Below are 24,817 nucleotides of genomic sequence, written 5' to 3' on the forward strand. Positions count from 1 at the left end.
AAATGCATTCAAGATAATTTTCATCATTGTTGTGCTCTATTTCTGTAGAGATGTAGTTATTTCTTATGTATAGTGCAACTCTATCTGCTCTTTTATTTGGTCTATTTCTTTTAAATAATTTATATCCCTGTAGCTGAATGTTCCATTTGTGGGTTTCATCCCACCAGGTTTCTGTAATGGCAACAATATCATATCTGCCCTCATTTACTTGAATTTCTAATTCACCCTGTTTATTCCTCATACTCTGTGCATTGGTGTATAGACATTTGTGTTTATTTTGATTGACCCTGTGTTTACTGTCTACATAACCTATGTTGTGCCTGACTGCCCCTACTTTCTTGCCACCTGTTTGATTAGTGCACATGGTATGGCACTCACTGTTAAATGCTTGGTTTTGCTTGATAGCAGGGCTGATAATCTTACCTGCATAGACATATATGTTACATGCACTGATAACCCTATTAATTTTGGATTGTTAGGGACAAAAATGTTCTGTATCAATTAATTCTCTGTCCCACTGTTCAGTTTAAATGTTTATCCAGAAAATCTGTGTATTTATTGCTAAGTAACTCAGTCCCTTTCTTTGGTGAATGCAATCCATCTCTTTTGTACAGTTTTTCATTGGACCAGTTGCAGACATCGTGACTAATAAAACCAAAGCCTTCCCTTTTACACCACTCCTTTAGCCACACATTAAACTCCGCTACATGCTGGCCTTTCCCTTTTTGTTCCTTATATACCGGTAAAACCTCTGAAAAGATAAGCCTACAATCTATACTATTAAGTTCATACCCCAAGCTCTGGAAATCATTCTGCACAGAAAGTACATCCTTTTGGGACAGATCATTTGTGCCAAGATGTATAATAGCATCAACATCATAGTCCTTACTGGCATTCTTGACTATCTTAAGAATACGTCTCTTGTCTCTGATGGCAGTAGCACCTGGCAGACCTCTTTCAAAACCTCCATATCTTTTCCTAAATTTACATCCCTTGCAATTGAATTACCAACCAGAGGTGGCTTCTCTTTTTGGATACCGTGCTCTTCTTGTGTGACTGATGAGTAATACCTGATTCACACTTTCCCCTGTCCAAAGTAAGTTCTTCATCTCGGACCATGATCCCCTGCTTATTTGAGTTATAGTATCACAACTACCTTGACCTGTCATTGTAGTGTCCCTATTAAGGTTAGCAAGGGCACTATATCTGTTATGCAGGGACACAGCAAAAACTTTGTGTTTATGGTTTACAGCTCTCACTTTGCCAGAACTACCTCCTTTCTATAGCTACCACCTTTCCATAGCTAACACTTGCTCTTTGGACAGGAACTTTGATTTTGCAAGGCCCTCAAAATTATATAATGGTTCAGTCTGGGATATTGGAATGGGATGGAGAATTACCAGATTCAAGAGGCCCTAACACCCAAAGCCACTTAGTCTTGGAATGGTTAAGAGGAAATCTATTTATGCCCATCCAAATCCCCAAAACTTTTAGGCCCTGAGATAGAATCTCCAGAGCATCAATTGGCTGGCCTGGGGCGCAGATATACAGCTAATACTTCATCTCAGTTTGCATGTGATATTAAGCTCTGGATTAGTTTTAGTTAGTGTTTTCATATCAAAGCTAGCATGTGAAGAAAGGAGTATTGGAAGGTTGCTTGATCTGGGACTCAGTATCAGCTTTTAAAACCATGACTTGATACTTTATCATCCAAATTATATGTCATCTTCAGGTTATGACCACTTGTTCAGTGACTATTCAAAGTTATGATGGCACTGAATGAGTAGTACCTAGGATCTGTCCCCAAAGTTCTGGCCATTGCAGTGCCCCTGCAGTCATTTTATCCCAATCCTTTCCTTAGTGATCCTTGATCATGTGATTGTGATTCGCCACATTCCCTGCCAGCTTCTGACAAGCATAGTCAATGGGGAAATTGTCAGGAAAGCATAAATCACACCTACCACTTTTTCACCTGCTTCTGGCACCCCCTGGGGGACCTATGTACTCATCTGTGCTGTGTAGCATGTCCTTGCAGTGTCCCCCACAGCACCTGCATACCTACTCGAACTCCATAGTAACTGACCATAGCAACTTCCTGTGGCACCCATGAACCTGCCAGCTGCTTGTGTGGAAGGCCCACCCCCCATCCCATTAAATAACCTGCATAGTCCTGGAATTATGACAGCAACTGGGACTGCCACAATTACTGTTGCTACTGTTCATGTGACTGCTATTGATGCAGTCACATGAAGAAGATATACATTGCTTAGCAGTGGAAATTCTGGTCCCAATTGTAACCAAGGTCTCTCTGTATTGCAGTGCTTTAATACTTTAATAGGAGCAGGTAACAGTAACAGTAACAGAGTTGGAAGGGATCTTGGAGGTCATCTAGTCCAACCCCCTGCTCATGCAGGAGATCTGTACTAGGGATTCAAACCACCGAACTACCAACCTTTCTGATCGACAAGCTCGGTGTCTTAGCCACTGAGCCACCTAGTCAGGCTAATATGAATATGATATAATAGCAATATGAACTTTTACTAATTACCAGTATCAGTATACAATTAGCCTTTTATATAGTTACTATTTACACTATTGATTTATTTATATTTTTCATAGATTGTTACTGATTTGAAAAAGGAGTTAGAAGAAATGTTAAAAACCATCAAAAATCTAATACAAGAGTATGAGAGGAAAAAGGCTGAGAAAGAGGAGCTTATTAAAAAAATGTAAGCAAGATGTACTTCTCTGTTGCCATTGCACTTGAATTTTTTATCTCTTTTGTTGCTAATATATATATAAATATATCTTGTAGAAAGCAAGCCTTCATGTTATCCAATTCTGACTGAATTCTAAAGGATATAAAATACTATAGCAAATAGTAATTAGAATATGATTTACATTCAAATTAAGTTATTACCTTAAATTGAAAAATGTTGACTCAGAAGTTTTGTTTTATGAAGCATGACTTATCATTTATGAACTGGGATGCAATAACTTGTTCAACAAACCAGATTTTAAGACAAATCATGATAAATAAATTATAAATAAATAAATAAATAAATTTAGTACACTGTGCAAAATGTGTTGGTGAAAAAGCTTTTCAACATTTTCTTAGTTAATCCTTTTAAACAGGAGATGGCAGCATAAGTTCTCCTTCCATACAGTTGGATTTTGCTATTCACATGTAACACGTTAACTTTAGAAAAGCCAACTATGATCTCATAACTGACGATCTTTCATTTCTTGATTGGCAAACTGTTCACTGGCTGATTACTGCCAAAGACCATTATAACATTTTTTTGCAAGAAGTCAAAAGAATCATCAAACTATGTGTGCCACTAATAACCCCCAAAACCAGGAAAAATAAATTACCCATAACAATAAGAAAGCTTCAGACAAAAAAAAACCCCTCTTTGGCGCAAAAACAAACTGGCTACAGAGCTAACTTCAAAAGTTGCTACAAAACCGTATGCTGACAGATAAAAGCAGAATGCATCCGTTATCACAGCAAACAAGAGGAAAACTTAATATGCACTAAATCCACCCAGGCCTTCTGCAATTTCGTAAACAACAAACTTAAAGACTCAAGCTCCATCCCACCACTAAAAGGACCAAATGGGACAGACTGTAATGATGAAACCGTTAAGGCCAACCTCTTCAACACATTCTTCAGTTCAGTCTTTGTAAATAGCAATGGGTCATGCCCCTCATTTCCCAACCGTACCACAACTACTCACAATGATCTACTACATGTCGATTTCACAGAAGATGCCGTTGAAAAGGCACTATGTAAGCAAGATGTACTTCTCTGTTGCCATTGCACTTGAATTTTTTATCTCTTTTGTTGCTAATATATATATAAATATATCTTGTAGAAAGCAAGCCTTCATGTTATCCAATTCTGACTGAATTCTAAAGGATATAAAATACTATAGCAAATAGTAATTAGAATATGATTTACATTCAAATTAAGTTATTACCTTAAATTGAAAAATGTTGACTCAGAAGTTTTGTTTTATGAAGCATGACTTATCATTTATGAACTGGGATGCAATAACTTGTTCAACAAACCAGATTTTAAGACAAATCATGATAAATAAATTATAAATAAATAAATAAATAAATTTAGTACACTGTGCAAAATGTGTTGGTGAAAAAGCTTTTCCACATTTTCTTAGTTAATCCTTTTAAACAGGAGATGGCAGCATAAGTTCTCCTTCCATACAGTTGGATTTTGCTATTCATATGTAACACGTTAACTTTAGAAAAGCCAACTATGATCTCATAACTGACGATCTTTCATTTCTTGATTGGCAAACTGTTCACTGGCTGATTACTGCCAAAGACCATTATAACATTTTTTTGCAAGAAGTCAAAAGAATCATCAAACTATGTGTGCCACTAATAACCCCCAAAACCAGGAAAAATAAATTACCCATAACAATAAGAAAGCTTCAGACAAAAAAAACCCCCTCTTTGGCGCAAAAACAAACTGGCTACAGAGCTAACTTCAAAAGTTGCTACAAAACCGTATGCTGACAGATAAAAGCAGAATGCATCCGTTATCACGGCAAACAAGAGGAAAACTTAATATGCACTAAATCCACCCAGGCCTTCTGCAATTTCGTAAACAACAAACTTAAAGACTCAAGCTCCATCCCACCACTAAAAGGACCAAATGGGACAGACTGTAATGATGAAACCGTTAAGGCCAACTTCTTCAACACATTCTTCAGTTCAGTCTTTGTAAATAGCAATGGGTCATGCCCCTCATTTCCCAACCGTACCACAACTACTCACAATGATCTACTACATGTCGATTTCACAGAAGATGCCGTTGAAAAGGCACTATGCAACCAAAATCACCTCTATCAATTGGCCCTGATGGATTATGTGCCTACTTCCTAAAGAAGCTTTCAACCACCATAGCAGAACCACTTAGCATAATCTACAAAATATTTTTCAGAACCAGCTCCTTACCTAATTTACGGTTACTGGCCACGGTCATTCCAATCTTCAAAAAGGGTGACCCCAGCCTAGTTGATAATTACAGACCAATCATTATGTTGCGTCACCTGAAAGTCATGGAATCAATCATAAACCAATCCATTACCCTCTACTTAGAGACTAACAACCTACTCTCTAAGAAGCAATTTGGCTTTATAAAAAAATTGTCCTGCAATCTGCAACTATTACACTGCAAAAACATATAGACTTCAAAATTCAACCAGGGTAAATCAATAGATGCAATTTATATAGACTTCTGTAAAGCCTTTGATTCAGTGGTACATGACAAGCTACTTCTAAAACTAAAATCTTATGGCATTTCTGGATTCCTGCATAAGTGGATAGCTGCATTCCTATCAAACAGGCAGCAAGTAGTCAAAATAGGGAACACCTTATCTAACCCAGCACCTGTTAACAGCGTTTTAGGACCCACACTCTTTATACTTTATATAAATGACCTTTGCAATCATATTATAAGCAACTGCATTCTCTTTGCGGATGATGTAAAATTATTCAATACCACTGACAATGCTGCTACTCTACAAAAAGACCTTGACTATGTGTCAGAATGGTCAAAAAATTGGCAACTCCAAATCTCAACCAAAAAATGCTCTGTCTTACACATTGGCAAAAAAAAATCAGAACACAAAATACAAGCTGGATGGGTAGGACCTAACAGACGACCCTCACTCTGTCAAAGACCTTGGAGTACTCATTTCAAATGATCTAAGTGCCAGAGCTCACTGTAACAGAATTACTAAAAAAGCATTAAGAGTTGTTAACCTAATCTTATGTAGCTTCTTCTCTGGTAATATTGAATTGCAACCAAGGCCATACAAAACTTTTGGCAGACCAATTCTTGAATACAGCTCATCTGTCTGGAACCCGTACTGCATATCGGACATTAATACAATTGAACAAATCCAGAGATATTTCACAAGAAGAGTCCTCCACTCCTCTGCTCACAAGAAAATACGTTATGCCAGCAGACTCGAAATTTTGGGCTTAGACAATTTAGAACTTTGCCATCTTTGGTCTGACCTAATCATAGTACATAAAGTCATCTGCTACAATGTTCTACCAGCCAATGAATACTTCAGCTCCAACCAAAACAATACAAGAGCACACAATAGATACAAACTCATGGTAAACCGATCCAAACTAGACTGCAGAAAATACAACTTCAATAACAGAGTTGTCAACGCCTGGAATGCATTACCTGGACTCTGTGGTTTCTTCCCCCAAATCCCCAAAACTTTAACCTTAGACTATCTACTGTAGACCTCACCCCATTCCTAAGAGTTCTGCATAAGTGCACCAGCGTGCCTCCCGTCCCTGTCCTAATGTTTTCTTTTATTCGTATTCTTTTCATGTATTTATAATTATGTTTACACTTGTATCTGTCATAAAATACATGCTTGACAAAAATACAAATACAAAATTCACATGTAATGATTAACATGAAAATGAGTACAGTAAACCTACACACATGAGTGCTCTTCACCTTTGATTTTGGAAAGTTATCTAATACACATCTATCACCTGTCATCTTCCCCAGTGACAAGTACAAAGTTATTTACTTAGGAAAGAAAATTCAATAATGGTACCTATGGAAAAGATATTGGAATAATAGTTGATTGCAAAGTGAATATTAACCAGCAGAGAGATATTGGTGCAAGAAAGGCAAATTTCAGACAGCACCATGTATAATTTTCAACTAATGGGAAGTAATTGATCATTTCATTCAGCTTTGGTCAGATCCCATTTCAAGTTATATATTTAGTTTGGGCACCACACTTATGGCATTCAGAGAATTTGGAACATATTTAAAGAATAATCATGAGTATGATTAACAGGTTAGAAACATGAGTCCTATGAAGAAAGATGTAAAGTACTGGATACATGAGACTTTGAAAAGAGATGACTGGTAGGGAGACATGCTAATACTTTTATCTTCTTAAGAGATTATCATATCACAGAAGAGTGGTTAATCAATTAATTGGATTTCTGCGCTGAGCATGAAGTAGAACTCAACTGTTAAATGTAAAATTTTCTGTTTTTTATGAAAGCCTTCAAGGTACTTCTGGTTAATGGCAAATCCAGTGTGAATGTGATGTCCAGTGTTTCCCTAATACCATATTAGTTTATTTAATTTGTAAGTGTTGTATTTCTATTTGTGACTTTAGGATGCAAAAGATGTAAGGGGGCTTATTAATTTATATGTTGTGTTTTGGCCCTGTTTTTTACAAAAGCCAAAGGATTTATTTGCAGTCAAACTGTTGTTTACATTTTTATGAATTTGTACAATAATGCTGTGAGAAGCATACAAACAGGATATGGGGGCAATAGATTTCCCTCAGTTTCCCAGAAGCAGGTATTCGGAAGCTGCTGCCTTTGATTCTTGAGTAGTATCCTGCCATCATAACCAACTATCACTGATGGATTTATCCACAATGAATTTGTCTGATTTTTTCCCCCTAAAATTCCTATAATTACATCTTGCAACAAGATTTTGCTCATCTATAGTATTAAGAAAACCCATTATTGTGTTGTTCCGTATAGGAATATATAGCATCAAAAGCAAATGGTATGAGTGCTTGTATTTTTAGGCAGTGGTTCTCTGTAGGAATTAACCTGCGAAAAAAAATGATATAGAATCTCTCTGTTGGCATTTTTATACAACTGTGATAACTCAATTTTTCTAAAAAAAGAAAAATGCTGGTGCGAGGTATGTAAAATGACACAAGACAGACTACTTGATTGCTTCTTTCTCTGTATAAGAATAAGGTGCTTTTATTTGATTACTGTTTTTCAGGCTTTGTCTTCAGGACAATCTAGTTTCATTAGATACAGGCTTTGATGAAGAAAGAGAAAATTTGCTACAGCAGCTAGAGGAGGTAAAAAGAACAGTTCATGCTACTGAGTTTGGAAAATAATGGATAATGGGAATAAAGAATACCAGCCATGGCCCTCAGTGCCTATTTCCTAAAACCCTATTTTTGTACTGATTAACTATTTAATCAGTTAAATAAGCCAGGGTAGTTCTGCCCCATCCTTTCATTGAAGTGAGCAATATAGGAGCTTCTTTTTATATGTAACTATGTGCACATAACTCTGGTTGCTAACAGAAACTAAGGAATTATGCTTAATTGAAGTTTTTTCAATATCAATCCCACTATTGTATGCAGTAATGCGTATTTCTTAACATTATCTTCTGACTTCATTCTTGAAATATAGACATATAGGTGAATCGTTGTCATGGTTTCTGCAACCAAAAGAACTAAAGGTGTTTAGAAAGTCCATGGGGAAATAATACCCACACTATTGCTGCTAACGTATGAATTGACCCTTAATTTCATTTACCTGAGTAGAATTAATTTAAGAATAATATTTGAGGAAATTAAGCAGATGTGAAGTCCCCCTGTGCCTGATTTCATTTTTTTACACTTAATATAAATAAATAACTGCTAAATATTGGCCCTTGTATACACGAGGTGCACTTTTAAAAAATAAAAAAGGTTAAAGCAGCAACCTAAAGCTTTGTTTTGATTAGTGATAAAGAACAACTCAATTTGCATTTTCTTTTGTGATTGGCCTATCCATCATGGCAACTATTTTGAAAGAGTTAGGATTATGTTTAGGGTTAGGGATAGGCCCATAATTATCTCTAAAATTTCAAAATGCTCCAAATGCAAAATCTTTTGTATTAGATGCTTTGCTACATTGCTATTGCTATTTTGTCTTTTTGTAATGAGATTGATTCTCAGTACCCTTCAAGAAAGCAAAGAAGTGACTGATTTCAGCCAAGAAAAGTAATTCTATAACCAAATTATTTTTTTCCCCATGAAAGTCAATATTTTTCTTACTCCTTTCAATGCCATTGCTCCATTTTCATTCACAGAATACATCCAGGTTAAAATAAAGCAAGCAAGATGAATTTGTACCATAAGTTGATCTTTTGGTTTTATTTATTTATTAAAACAAAAATAAAAAAGAAGTACCAGTATTCCTTTGACCACGGATAAGATCAAAAAAGTAATTTTGATACGAGTAATTGTAAACCATCAAGACTAGGCAGCTTTCTTATGGAATCATTTAAAATAAGTATTTTCTTCACTCCTACATCAACTACATAACGAGATACTTATTTTTAGTGGCTTTACAAACATTGATAGTCAAACTATGTCAAATAAAATGACAGGACTGAAACTAACAATGAAATTATCTGCTAACAATGTCATGCTCACAATTATTCAACATATTAGAATGCAACTGATTTTAAAGTTATTTTCACTGAATTTTATTAAACCATATATCCCTTCAAAGTCCACTAAATTAGTTTCATATACGTTAAATGTGACAAGATATGATATGCTTCTTACTGGAAAGGCTGTTTGATTCCTTCCTTAGACGGATGGCTAAACAAATTGTGAGAGTATTCTTTGATTTCTAGAATAATTACATAACTTAAAAATAAAACTGATATAGAATTCAATTTTAACTGGAAACCATTCTGTATCATGTCTTAATACATGGATTTGTACCTCATTCAAAATTAGGTTTTTTTCTATGTAAGGAATCTATATTTTAACTACATGGGATGTTCCAATTAAAATAGATTCTCAGTATTGATTTGGTTTATTATAGTTTATAATTTCAGTCAGTTATTTGCACTGTGTTGACCATGGTTCCTAATGTGTATTCTTAGCTTAAAACTTAATAGTGTTTTTATCTTTTAAAATTAATACAACATTCTTTGTAATTTATAAGTTTAACAGAATAGCAGAGTTAGAAGGGATCATGGAGGTCTTATAGTCCAACCCCTTACTCAAGCAGGAGATCCTATACCATTTCAAACAAATGGTTGTCCAATCTCTTCTTAAAAACTTACATTGTTGGAGCACCCACAACTTCTGGAGACAAGCTATTTCATTAATTAATTATTCTGTCAGGAAAATTCTAGGTAGGTTCTCTCCTTGATTAGTTTCCATCCATTGCTTCTTGTTCTGCCTTCAGGTGATTTGGAGAATAGGCGAACCCTCGCTCCTTTGTGGCAGCCCCTTAAATATTGGAACACTGTTTTTTTATTGCCTGATTTCTTCAGTGTACAACTGTCCAAAACAGTAAAATTAGGAAAATAGGTAATATAACATCTAACCAGTGGTGGGATTCAGCCAGTTCGCACTACTTCGGGAGAACCGGTTGTTAACTTTCTGAGCAGTTTGTGAACTGGTTGTTGGAAGAAATCATTAGGGCAGAGAACCGGTTGTTAAATTATTTGAATCCCACCACTGCATCTAATGTATGAAAATGTGTGCCGCCCAGAATCATCAAAGAAATTGGACAAACTTATAAATGTAAAGCTTTCAATTGAAAGTCATGAAAAACATTTTTAAACAATTTCTAAGTCTAAAAATCTATTTCTGAATTAAAACATTTCTAAAACATTGTGAAGTGTGGGTCTGATGTTGAGTTAAAATTACTTATACATTTGATTGATTGAATTATTGATTGATAGAGAAAGCTTGATGTTGCTGAATTAGAAACTGGAGGCTGTGAGTTCTAGTCCTCCCATACTAGTGTGTTAAATCATTCTTACCTAGTCCAATTTACATCATAGGGTTGAGGTTTTGGGGAGTTTTACTCCCTTTTAATCATCTATGCTACGACAGATGCAAATCCCTTTGTAAAGAAATATTTTTAATGTATTCATGTTTACATTTTTCATATATAAAAGTGGATTAACTTAAAACTTAAATGATTTATTGACAAAGATATTTTTCAGTGGGTAAGACCTGCTTTAATCATATTTTATAATCTTTTTGAAGTCATAGGAATGTCATAGCATTTTTAGAATAATTAAGCTTTTTAGTTAAATAAATCATTCTGGGATTTTTTTGTAGATTAACCGGAAACTGCAGGAACTTCAGGAAGTCTATCAAAAAGTCAAAGAGGAAAATGATATTCTTAATATGCAGTACCAAATGTTAACAAGTGAAGAAGATCATTTTCGTTCTGAAAGAGACAAACTAGCAGCAGAGTATGTTAATCCTTCAACTTGTTTTTAATTCCATAATATTTAAAATTATAATCTAATTGTTAGGTGCTTTGGAGTAAACAGCCCACATCTCAATCGCATGATAACCTAAATAGGATCTCACCACAGTACAAAGAGTGTTATTTTCTTTTATGTCTCAAGTTGCCAAAAATATTTTAGCATAATTATTTTACCATAGTTCATATATTCATCTTGTTCAAGGAAAAAAAAATCTTTGTTCAAATTATCCAGGGGTAGCCATTCTATGCCGTATATTAAGTGAGTCAGTAATTCAACCTAAGCAAACACTCCTACTTTCTGTTAGGAAATGGTGTTCTTCTCCATAAGAAAACTTTTCAAAATGGGCTGCTGATAATTCCAAGTTAATGTTTTCAAACTATTGAATATTGCTAATCTGACTGTTAGTTAAGGATGGCTCTGAAGGCAGAGTTGTTGGTGTCTACAGTAGGAACTACTGGTACTACTGCTAAATGAGTCCTTCCTCCATGGAATAATGTGTACTTGAAAACGTCTATATGAATTGGGAAAAGGGATCCTGGAAGTCTATGCTGAATAAATATAATAGGAAATCATATTTTGACATTCTTGCCATTTTGTGATTAGTTAACAAAACATGAAAAAAAAGCCTTCCTTTTATCTCTTCCTGATCATATAAACAAATTAGCCTCTGTTCTCTCAGATTTTAAAGATTTTTATTGGAATAATTATTTTCTTAATTTCAGTTTTTATGTATATATTGGAAAGCTACCCTAGAAAAGTACATTTTTCATGGTTGGCTAGCCATTTGTTTAATAAAATGTAAACATGTAAAGAACTATTTTATAAATATGAATATTTAATTAAGTCTAATTTTTTTAAATAGATTTGAAAAGTTATCCAACTGGCTCACAGAAAAGCTTGACTATATGGCAAAGCGTGTAATAGAAACAAGAAATACACAGGATGAGCTGGATGAAATGCAGGATATATATGAGTAGGTTATTTCATATGTACAAAATATCTTGCTGAAAAGTGATTTTCTATTTCTAGTTAAGCTTTTGTGAATCAGAAATATAACAAGAATTGATATACTGAAACCAAGTTGTTATAAAACTAGATGAAAATTCAGGCAAAAGTATAATTCAGTTTCATGAAGGTGAAATAAATGTTCCAGATAAAATATACATTCTTATTGAATTTGAAATCAGGAAATATACATTTGATTCTTCATTGTTTAATTTTTTTTTTAATTTGCTGATTGGTTATAAGTCTGAAAAATGTAAAACAACACTGTATTATACCGCACATATTGCATCATTATATATTGCTGAAGGTAAAATTAGATAACCATTTTTGTTGAAAAAGAAAGATACTATACATTCCATCCATATATCTAAGGATCCAACCTTGGATATCTCATTGCTACCAATTAATGGACAGTTGCATTTACCATGAAGGACTTAAATCAGACAGCTGACAAATTAGGCAGACACTCTTTCTATGTACTGTATAAAAATGTTATGTATATGAAGAATCAAATGTATATTTCCTGATTATTCTAAATCAGAGGTGGGCTATCTATTGCTCATATGTCTCTCCAGCAGCTCTTCAGCACTTTTCTTAGTAACATGTAGGGCTTAAATATTATTCCATTGTCTCTTCCTCCTTAGGAAGTGAGGATTTTTGTTTTTGAAAAATGTACCTCAATTCCAACTTTCTGTTTTCACATATTTAAGAGGTAGAAGGATCAAACCTATCTGTTAAGCCCTGTATCTGGCAAACTGAAGAATCAACAACCATGCAGAATTGTGAAAGGCATCCAATGCTAGTCAGGGATTAAAAACATAATTTAAAAAACTTCTGAGACAAATTTACAGTGAGTCAGTTTAGTCCGAATATTTTTCAAATTCTTCTCATAACCACTATATCTGTTGGGTTGCCTCTTCTCATATAAACTGAGTTCCTTCCCCATCCTCCTTCCCACAGTCTCTCAGGATCAAGGAGGACTTAACATGCTCGTTAGAAAAAGATGGGCTAAATGTCCAGTTCTTAAGATTTTGTAACCTAAGCCTTTTTTTTTTTTTGCCTAAACCTGAACTACAAACTTTTGTGAGAATCTAGCTTTCTTTGTTATTATTAGAGAGATTGATATGAACAGTAGATCAGCTATAACATAGTGAAATAGTCAGTCTTCTTTTTTCATACACACAAACATGCACATATATATATACACAAACATGTTCTCCTAACTTTATACCCACTTTTCATTATCCCCATTTTCTTCATGTCACATATCCTTCCAGTTGGGTCCCATACATATCTGTTTCTCTGTGCCAGGAGAACCATTCTAAATACTGAATAGATTAGTAGATATTACGATCTCTGGTAGTAATACCCGGCCTAGTACCTATTTAGTCACTCATTTAATTTGAAGATTTTTGAAGAAATTATAAAACTTATACAATTAACTTTAATAATTAAATTAACCTTATTGGCCATTTCCCCCCAGAACATATAAAACAAGAATCACTTTCTAAGTGAGATGGGTGATCCCTAATTTTGATATATAAATAAAATGTTGTAAAACTATATATATAATATAATATATAATATAATATATAATATAATATATAATATAATATATAATATAATATATAATATAATATATAATATAATATATAATATAATATATAATATAATATATATATATATATATATATATATATATATACATATATATATATATATATATATATATATATATATATATATATATATATGTAGGTCTTTGGTTATTCGGGTTTTCTCCCGCGTAAAATTGGAAGTGTCTTGGCGACGTTTCGACGAAGTCTCATTTGTCATCTTCAGGCTTCAGCTTCGTGCTTCTGGGAGCAATGTGTGATCGCAATTGTTTGCCGAATAACTAAAGACCTACATACAAACACCCGCGAAAACCTCAGAAAACAAATATATATATAAAACAAAAACTATACACACACACACCTAATATACATATTAGCTTTTATATATATGAATTATCTATAATATAATATAATATAATATAATATAATATAATATAATATAATATAATATAATATAATATAATATAATATAATATAATATAATATAATATAATATAATATAATATAATATAAAATATGATACAATACAATACAATATAATATATATATTAGGAGTGTCCAAAATATTACTATATAAGCAGTATTAGGGAATCCTTAAGGATTTTTTAAAAATTCATACCTCCACTTAATTCTACCAACAAAGTATTTTAACTCATTTCTATGAAAGGGACTTTTCATAGTACTGTATATTAATTATAAATGTTTAAAATTTTGTGTTGTTCTTTTTTTGCATATAGTCACTTACCCCAGAAAGATACATACATACATATATTTATATAAGTCCCTAATTTATTTAGGAGGGTTGATTTGGCTTAGTTTGATTTCTGTTTATTTTTTCATTTAATCTGTTTTTTAATTTTTAGTATTTTTTTGATCACACTGTGTTAAGTAAAACTTAAAAAATATACTTCTTGTTTCAGCTCTACACATATTAGCTATGCAAGAGAACTGGCACTTTTAGAAGCATCATTGAAAAAAGAAAGTGATAAAAGGTATAATATTGTGTAAAGATTATTATGAAGTAACAAGTAAAATTGGGGGTCAATTGCCAGTATGGTGAAAACAAATATACATTTGCAATTCCCCAGATATTGCCAAATAAATGCTATTTATATATGAATATATGTACTTACTTACTTACTTTATTTATATGCTGTCTGTTTCCGAAAGCTCTGGGCAACTAACAATCAGAAAGATCACAAAGCAACCTTCCTATTTAAAAAATAATAAACTACCAAGTAGAACAAGAAGTAAATTGAGCCTGTTTGGTTTCTAATTATGCACTTCAAAATGGCTTCTTCAAAACTGAGTTCATCCAAAACAATAATATTATCGAGACAGAGTTTATCAAAAACACAAACTGATCTATATTCAAATGGAAGGAATCCTGGTGTCCTGAGCCGTGTCAGCACAAGGTCTACACCAAATTGGGCAGAGTATAGGCAAGGTAATATTGGTTTCCAAGGTAGTCCCTGAACTGGAGATCCTGGCTTGTCTACAGCATCATGAGCCTGTTTGAGATGAATGTCTTGACTGATTGAAGCCATAATACATGGTGGAGACTAATATCGTGGGCCTGTCTGTTGACAACTATGACATATGAAAATTGTGACTTGGAGTGTTAGAGGAATATAGTGTAAAGAGAATGAAATAAAATACAAATAAAGTTTGTAAAACTAAGAGAAGCGGGTAGAGTGCATAGAACTGAGTGAAAGTTGTCTGATCATGTAGAATAGAGTTAATGAATGGAATTGAAGGTGTAGATTTAGTTATGAATATACAATTATTTTTACGCAGTTAAACACCACATAGTTTGTACAGTGAAAATAGAGGTAATCCTTGTCTTACAACCACAATTGAGCCCAAAATTTATATTGTTAAATGAGACATTTGTTAAGTGAGTTTTGCCTCATTTTTCGACATTTCATGCCAAAGTTGTTAAGTGAATTACTGCAGTTTAAGTTAATAACACAGCTAAGTGAATCTGGCTCCCCCATTGATTTTGCTTGTCAAAAGTCGCAAAAGGGAATCACATGACTTTGGGACACAGCAACGGTCATAAGCATGAGTCAGTTACCAAGCATCTGAATTTTGGTCACATGATCATGGCAATCCTACAAAAGTCGTTAAGTGTAAAAAACAGTCATGTCACTTTTTTCAATGCTGTTGTAACTTTGAATGGTCACTAAATGAACTGTTGCAAGTCAAGGACTACCTGTACTATTACTATGCAAGACATACACTGCAAAAATCATATAAAATCCCATATGTGGGCGAATGGCATAATATAACATCTGAATTTCTGCTCTGTGAGCTTAAGGGAAGGTCCCATTCTGATAGCATTTCTAACACACTCTTTCTTTCCCTGCGAAAAGAATAATGAAAACGTTATGCTTACTACTGATCTACTGTAAACATGATGTCACTGTCTCTTTACATTTATTCAGTGATTGTGAATTGTGTTTTCTCACTTTGCGCTCTCCATAGCAAACTGTTTCAGATGGAACTTGAAAAAATTACAGCCCAATATCAAAATTTACTGGAAACCAATGAAAAATTTCTGACCGAGTCAAAGCAAAGCCTTGAAGCTATGAAAAAATCCTATAACAAGTTAAAAAAGGAGGTATAATACCTATTAGGGTACTAACACCAAATCACACTGTAATATAGATTTTCTACAGATGTGGCATTTTGGAGCCATTTCATATATATACACACATGAATTTACGAACCCGGTAAGTATCATTGCCACTACTTCAAATATTGCTAAATAATTCATATTCATAAAATGGAGTCGTGTATCCTCTCTCATCTCAGTATTGCTCACTGAAAGGTACTAGGAAATCCCTACCATCCCCCTTTGTCTGTGGAGAGGACCTTGTGTTTAAGGAAGGTTGGAAAAAACCTGTGGATGAAAGGTTAGAATCACATTCATCGGTGTAACATACAAGAAAGGATTTCAGGGAAGGGTCAGGATTGATTTTGGATCCAGTGCAAAGTAAACAAAGGACTTAATGTATAAGCCAATGAACAAATAAATAAATAAATAGATCCTGACATTTAAAAAACATTTCTCGTTGGAATAAAGGGAGAGGTAGACAAGATTATAGCTGTATCCCCCTCTGCACTTTTTCTGTAATGCTAGTTTGCAGCATTTAGATGTTTGATTTCTGACATAAAATAACAAAACTAAAATGGCCTGATGCGCACACCTTCCAAATCCCGAAGTGTGGAGATGCATGTCCTGCGTGTTGATTGGTTGAGCCAACTTCCTGTTCTGTGTTTTGTTATTTGAATGCCTCCTAGCCAGAATATTACATCTGCAGTAATATACATGAAACCATCTCTGATCAACAGACACGTACGTTCCTTGGTGTGCAGTGCAAGTCTGCTTGACCCTTAAGTTGAATGAAAATAGTTTAGGGAATGAAGATAAAAAATTATATTTCATTTGAATCAATGAAGAGGCCTACTTTCTCAGGAATAACCCATATGTGAAGTAGACTTCCCTTTCTGAAGTCTGTCTTCATTTCAAGCTCCTGAATACGCCTGAACAAAAACTTAATGCCATGATGGCACAAACAGATATTTAGCAAAGTACTTCAGTTGGTACATTAGAACTAGAGTATATTTTCTCTCAATATTTGATCATTGAAATGAAAACTGCAATACAGAACAGAATTCATAGCAGAAAAATCTTTCTTATTAAATATTGTTTCTATAAATGCCAAACTGAACTGAAATCTCAACATCTGCACATTGATATACACTTGCACATTATTAGAACAGATTTATGTTGCTTCTTTCTCATATTTTCTACAAATAGAATGAACATCTCAATAAAGAAATCAAGAAGTGTACTGAGCGTCTCAATCATCTCACTTCCAAGCTGCAAAAAAAAGAAGCCCATTATAAGAAATACGATGCTCACTTAACAACACAAATTGGAAAAATCAAGGCAAGCAATCTGTATTTTAATACATTTTTGTAGCTGTCTGTTATGAAATATTTTTGACTATAAATATGTAAGTATTCAGCCCATTTAAAATCAAAAGGGAATAGAAGTAGTTTTTAAAAAATCAAATTGCTAAAGAAGGTGGTAGAGAATGCGCTTGTGAATCAAGTGTTTGCATTGGTTCTAAGCCACTGGTGTGGTTTGAGTTGGTTGCTGTGGGCTGCTAGGAGAAGAGGAATTCGTTTTTCTGAAGCATTTTAATGTGAGGCTTTCTTTAGATAAAAGCTTTAAAGTAAAAGCCATACATTTCTTGGATGCCAAGTTGACACTAAATTCAAAATGACTGGAGAGAGAATTAGAGAAAAGAAGGTATAAAGAGCTGCTAAAGTTAGGTAGAAACCAGAATAATAAATAGCTGTAATTTATTTACTTTAATCAATTTGTTTTATTCAAATATAAGCACAAATGGTACAACTGGATTTTGAATGACTTTAGTTTTTTTTTGTTTCATTTCAAATCCAGATTATTCCTCTAACATATAAATCAGAAACAACTGCTTGTTTTCCATTTCTATTCCCAGCACATCAGAAGCATAATAACTGATTTGTAGTCAGCAGGGAATGGAATGGAGAGACAGTGGGTCAATGATAAAAAATCAAATTGGTGTTAAGATGGCAGGAGAAATATGACTGGTCAAATAAGAGATTTTTTAGAAAACAAGGCTTTGCTTGTGGATAGGGGAATGTTAAACCGGGTGACAGGGGGAAGCTACTAGGGCTTCTAGGTAGAGAAGTAAAGAAGTGGCTTGTTGGGGGTTGTATCCAAGACATCTTCTGGAAGAAGAAACAGCTATGAAATCTAGGTAATGTTGAGCATTCCAAGGATTCTGAATCTAGCCCTGTTCTGCAGGCTAGAATTCACCTCACAGGTGATTGCATTGCATGCCAATAGGCTTTCAACTGCATTTCAAAGTGCTGGTTATCAATTGCATCACAGGGCCAGGTTATCTGAGGGACTGCCTGTTTCCTATGGTCTCTGCCTGTTTAGTAAAATCAAAATGTCGAAGTGCTGTCCCGGTGTCTGGAAGCCGTACGGGTCTGGATGGGGAGGAACAGGCTCAAACTTAATCCCTCCAAGACGGAGTGGCTGTGGATGCCGGCACCTCGGTACAGTCAGCTGCAGATGCGGCTGTCTGTCGGGGGTGAATCATTGGCCCCGATGGAGAAGGTACAAAACTTGGGCGTGCTCCTGGATGGTCGGTTGTCCTTTGAAGACCATTTGGCGACCGTCTCCAGGAGAGCATTCTATCAGGTTCGCCTGATCCGCCAGTTGCGTCCCTTCCTGGACCGGGATGCCTTATGCACAGTCACTCATGTTCTCGTTACCTCTCGCCTGGACTACTGCAATGCTACATGGGGCTCCCCTTGAAGAGCACCCGGAGACTTCAGCTAGTTCAGAACGCGGCTGCGCGGGTTATTGAGGGAGCGTTTCGGAGCTCCCACATAACACCTATCCTGCGCAGACTGCACTGGCTACCTGTTGTTTTCCGGGTGCGCTTCAAGGTATTGGTTACCACCTTTAAAGCGCTCCATGGCTTAGGACCGGGCTATCTACGGGACCGCCTACTGCCGGCTTCTATCTCCCATCGTCCGATGCGTTCCCACAGAGAGGGACTCCTCAGGGTGCCGTCAGCCAAACAGTGTCGACTGGCGGCCCCAGGGGAGGGCCTTCTCTGTGGGAGCTCCGACCCTGTGGAACGAACTTCCCCTCGGACTTCGACAATTACCTGACCTTAGGACCTTTCGCCGCGAACTTAAAACTTATTTATTTCGTATGGCTGGACTAGCCTGATTTTTATTTTTATTGGATGGGTTTTTAAAACTGTGTTATTTTAAGGGGGAGTACGTTTTTTAACATTTTGGGCATTTAAATTAGTTTTTTAAGGGATGTTTTTAATTATTGTGTGTATTTATATTTTATCTGCCTGTTCACTGCCCTGAGTCCTTCGGGAGAAGGGCGGTATACAAATTAAAATATTATTATTATTATTATTATAAAATTGGTGGATGTGTTTAGTCTTGTTTTCATGTTTTAAATCATTTGAAAACTGCTCAGAGTTTCTGGGAATTAACATATGCGTTTAATAAATAATAATAGACTTGGTATGTGTTGGATTCCCTCAGTCATTCCTTTTCTGTTGTGATGCCTACCCTTAGAAATAATATCCCCAGCAATCTGTATATCCCATCCCAATGATGTTCCACAAGTCTTCAAAAACTTGGTTATACTCCTTTTAGGATAAAATATATATGGAGTCCTAGGGTGGTTGGCTATTTTGTCCAGATGCCTAGGTTCTTTTTATTGCTTTCTTATTTCAAGCATAGGCCACCCAAAGTCAATCTGCTGTTGGGTGGTTTCTAAGTCAATCAGTCAATCAGATGATAGACAGACAGAATAAATATTAATCAATTATTGTATCATGCTAGATTAGGATGATTATTACAGTACCACTCTATGTATAAATTGTTCCTTACGTTTTCTTTTCTAAAAGGAAGAATACAATTCTAAAACAAAACGTATAGAAGAAATGGAAGAAAAACTACAAAAGAATGTTCCCCTTGCAGAAGAATTACAAAAAGAATTAGAAGAATTAAGCACCAATCATGCAAAACAAAATGAAATATATAATGGTATATATAGAAAGTTTATATAATTCATCAAAGTGCAAAAAAAGAAAAGCATCCAACTTTAAAATAGTTTTCTTCTTCCAACTATTAATCTTATTTACCTGACTGTTGGAATTTATGTTCTGCCTAACCCAGGGTCAATATATTGCCATCTCTCGATGATAAATCTAAGATTTTGCATAGTGGACAAGTTAGTTTTAAGACTTGTAATTTTATTATTTTAATGGCACATTAGGTTTCATTGAGTATTTTATTTTCTTTCTAGATTGCATCAGGGAGAAAAGTAATACTGTAGACCCATGTCAGTCCTGACTGGTCAGGGCTTCCCAGGAAGTGATCAGCCATTTCCATAAGATTCTGCTGCTATGACTTAATCATAAAAACAGTGTGTTTTTGGTACCAAGTTTAGTCTACCTTAGAGGGCTACCTTGCAAGTCTCAATGCACTTCCGCACTCCCTCCCTCCCTTTTTCTTCATGAGAACTAGAGAGAGTCATGTCCCAGATATTTTCGCTAATTACATTTCTGTTCTCTGGACTCAATATTTATTTCATCTGATTATGGTATTGTTAGGGGGGCGTGCGCTCGATGTTTGCAGGCGATCGCGCGCCCCGATCCCTCGTCCTTTTCCCGTTCCCCGGATGGTCAAGACCCTCAGAGCCTGGGCCTTCGGCTGATGTTATGCAACGCACGGTCCGTAGTCAATAAGGCCCCCCTAATATACGATCTTATTCAGGGGGGCGCCGCGGACCTTATAGGCGTTACGGAAACCTGGCTGGGCACGGAAGGGGGTGTGCCCCTTGTTGAGATGTGCCCGCCGGGTTTCCGTGCATTCCATCAGCCGAGGGCTCAGGGTAGGGGTGGGGGGGTGGCGGTTGTGATTAGAGAGAGTCTAGAGCCGAGGGAGACCACTGTACCTCAGATTGCCGGGTGTGAATCCTCTTGTGAGATGGGGCCATAGGTGTCAGATGGGTTTGCTGATCACGACCTGGCTCCTTGCTGCGTGTCAGCTGCCCTGCCCGAGCTCCTGGAGGTGCTGGCTGGAGTGGCAGTTGAGACCCCAGACTTTTAGTCATGGGGATTTTAACTTGCCATCTTCCGCTCGCCATCAACGGCAGCTCGGGAGTTCATGGCTTCCATGACGGCCTTGGACCTGACCCAAGTAGTTGATGGCCCTACTCACATCGGGGGTGGCACTCTGGACCTGGTTTTTGTCTCTGGTCAGTGGTTGAGAGATCTGGACTTAAAGGAAATAGTCATTGAACCTTTGTCATGGTCAGATCACTCTCTTCTTCGCCTGGACTTTCTGACCGCCATTCACCACCGCAGGGAGACGGAGCCGATACGTTGGTTCCGTCCCAGGCGCCTGATGGACCCGGAGGGGTTCCGGACGGAGCTTGGGCCATTTCCTGACGGTCTGGCTCACGGCTCGGCTGAGGAACTTGTTGCGGCCTGGGAACGGGCCGCGGGGGCCTTAGACCGTGTCGTGCCTTTGCGGCCTCTGACCCGGCGCAGGTCCCAACCGGCTCCTTGGTTCTCCGAGGAGTTGAGAGGGATGAAGCGCCGGAGAAGACGCCTAGAGAGTTCTTGGAGGTCTAGCCGTTCGGAGGCTGATCGGACACTAGTGAAGTCCTATACTAGGGCTTACCTAGTGGCAATGAGGGAAGCGAGGCGTAGCTACGCCTCCTCCCTCATTGCATCGGCAGATAACCGCCCAGCCACCCTGTTTCGGGTGACTCGCTCCCTCTTACATCAGGGGGAGCGGGATGACCCGCTGCAGGGACGTGCTGAGGAGTTTAACGGTTATCTATACGATAAAATCGTTCAGCTTCGGGAGGGCCTAGACCAAGATTGCAGTGACGTGGGTGAGACGGCTGAGGGTGGTCTTGGGGACATTTTATGGGATGAGTTTGACCCTGTCGCTCCCGAGGACATGGACAGGTTGCTGGGGAGGTTGAATGCCACCACATGTTTACTGGACCCGTGCCCCTCCTGGCTGGTACTGGCCACTCAGGAGGTGACACGAGGCTGGCTCCAGGCTATTACGAGCGCTTCCTTGGTGGAGGTAGTCTTTCCGATCGCCTTGAAAGAGGCGGTGGTGAGACCCCTCCTCAAGAAGCCTTCCCTGGACCCGGCTGTTTTAGGTAATTATCGTCCGGTCTCCAACCTTCCCTTCGTGGCGAAGGTTGTAGAGAGTATGGTGGCATATCAGTTTCCCTTGCACCTGGATGAAACTGTCTATCTAGACCTGCTCCAGTCCGGCTTCCGCCCGGTTACAGCACTGAGACGGCTTTGGTCGCGTTGGTGGATGATCTCTGGAGGGCCAGGGATAGAGGATGCTCCTCTGCCCTGGTCCTATTAGACCTCTCAGCGGCTTTTGATACCATCGACCATGGTATCCTGCTGAGCCGGTTGGAGGGATTGGGAGTGGGAGGCACCGTTTATCGGTGGTTCTCCTCCTATCTCTCCGATCGGTCGCAGACGGTGGTGACAGGGGCAGAGGTCGGCCCGAGACACCTCACTTGTGGGGTGCCGCGGGGTCGATCCTCTCGCCCCTTCTGTTCAACATCTATATGAAGCCGCTGGGTGAGATCATCAGTGGCTTCGGTGTGAGGTACCAGCTGTACGCTGATGACACCCAGCTGTACTTTTCCACACCGGGCCACCCCAACGAAGCTATCAAAGTGTTGTCCCGGTGCTTGGAAGCCGTACGGGTCTGGATGGGGAGAAACAGGCTCAGGCTCAATCCCTCCAAGACAGAGTGGCTGTGGATGCCGGCATCTCGGTACAGTCAGCTGAGTCGGCTGACTGTCGGGGGCGAGTCATTGGCCCCGATGGAACGGGTGCGCAACTTGGGCGTCCTCCTGGATGAACGGCTGTCTTTTGAAGATCACTTGACGGCCGTCTCCAGGAGAGCTTTTTACCAGGTTCGCCTGGTGCGCCAGTTGCGCCCCTTTCTAGACCGGGATGCCCTGTGCACGGTCACTCACGCCTCGTGACGTCTCGCCTGGATTACTGCAATGCTCTCTACATGGGGCTCCCCTTGAAGGGCATCCGGAGGCTTCAGTTAGTCCAGAATGCAGCTGCGCGGGTGATAGAGGGAGCCCCTCGTGGCTCCCGTGTGACACCTATCCTGCGCAGACTGCACTGGCTGCCTGTGGCCTTCCGGGTGCGCTTCAAGGTTTTGGTGAACATCTTCAAAGCGCTCCATGGCATAGGGCCGGGTTACTTACGGGACCGCCTACTGCTACCGGATACCTCTCACCGACCCGTGCGCTCTCACAGAGAGGGACTCCTCAGGGTGCCGTCAGCGAGACAGTGTCGTCTGGCGACACCCAGGGGAAGGGCCTTCTCTGTGGGGGCTCCCACCCTCTGGAACGAACTCCCCCCAGGACTTCGTCAACTTCCGGACCTCCGAACCTTCCGTCGCGAGCTTAAAACACATTTATTCATCTGCGCAGGACTGGATTAGTTTTAAATTGTGGGTTTTAAGGGTTTTAAATGGGTTTTAATGGGTTTTTAATGGGTTTTATTATTTGCTAAATTTTAATTGCGGCCAAATTGAATAAGTTTTTTAGTGGTATTTTAATAGTATTTATTTTGTAATAGTACTGTTTATTTTATCTGGCTGTAAACCGCCCTGAGTCCTTCGGGAGAAGGGCGGTATAAAAATTTAAATAATAATAATAATAATAATAATGGCTGTTTTTCCTATTCCTCAAATTTCTTGTTTCTGCCCTTTACATTATGGGACTGTCTTTTTCCTCCGATTTCTTCTAACTGATAAGATATGGAGGAATTATTGTGGTCTAGGTCCCAGCTTTAAACTTTGTAGGACCTAGGAGACATGCCTTGTGTGCCTGCCCTATAGAACTGTCATCCCTGAAACCCATATGGTTCTAACCTTGTTGAGTTTGTAAAGCCTAACCTATCTTCAGGCACTGAGAGACAAGGAAGGGCTTGTTCCCTGATAGTTATCAAGTACAAAATATGTCTGTGTTATTATCCCCTGATGCTATGGAAGATTGCTATTTGATTTTGCTGGCATTTTACTTGAGATTTTAAGCCTATTACATACCATACATACATACATACATTGTTAATACCACTTTATAATGCCTTGGTAAGGCCACACTTGGAATACTGCATCCAGTTTTGGTTGCCATGATGTAAAAAAGATGTTAAGACTCTAGAAAGAGTGCAAAGAAGAGCAATAAAGATGGTTAGAGGACTGGAGGCTAAAACATGAAGATGGCTGCAGGAACTAGGTATGTCTAGTTTAATTAAAAGAAGGGCTAGGGGAGACATGAGAGCAGTGTTCCGATATCTCAGGGGCTGCCACAAAGAAAAGGGAGTCAAACTATTCTCCAAAGCACCTGAGGGTAGAACAAGAAGCAATGGGTGGAAACTAATCAAGGAGAGCAGCAACTTAGAATTAAGGAGAAATTTCCTGACAGTTAGAACAATTAATAAGTGGAACAACTTGC

General features: G+C 37.7%; 1 protein-coding gene across 1 annotated transcript in view; it reads left to right on the forward strand.

Annotated features, from left to right (window-relative positions):
- The window catches only part of LOC131187914 (coiled-coil domain-containing protein 175-like), a 56,103-nt gene that overhangs the window by 19,921 nt on the left and 11,365 nt on the right, over positions 1-24,817 (forward strand). The window contains exons 7-14 of the mRNA XM_058162708.1: positions 2,620-2,729; positions 7,826-7,907; positions 10,914-11,050; positions 11,931-12,041; positions 14,610-14,681; positions 16,177-16,312; positions 17,516-17,647; positions 20,196-20,334. Of these exons, the coding sequence (XP_058018691.1) occupies positions 2,620-2,729; positions 7,826-7,907; positions 10,914-11,050; positions 11,931-12,041; positions 14,610-14,681; positions 16,177-16,312; positions 17,516-17,647; positions 20,196-20,334 (919 nt within the window). The remainder of the gene's footprint in view (positions 1-2,619; positions 2,730-7,825; positions 7,908-10,913; positions 11,051-11,930; positions 12,042-14,609; positions 14,682-16,176; positions 16,313-17,515; positions 17,648-20,195; positions 20,335-24,817) is intronic.

Source organism: Ahaetulla prasina, chromosome 1 (genome assembly GCF_028640845.1).
Source record: "Ahaetulla prasina isolate Xishuangbanna chromosome 1, ASM2864084v1, whole genome shotgun sequence".
Lineage (NCBI taxonomy): Eukaryota > Metazoa > Chordata > Lepidosauria > Squamata > Colubridae > Ahaetulla > Ahaetulla prasina.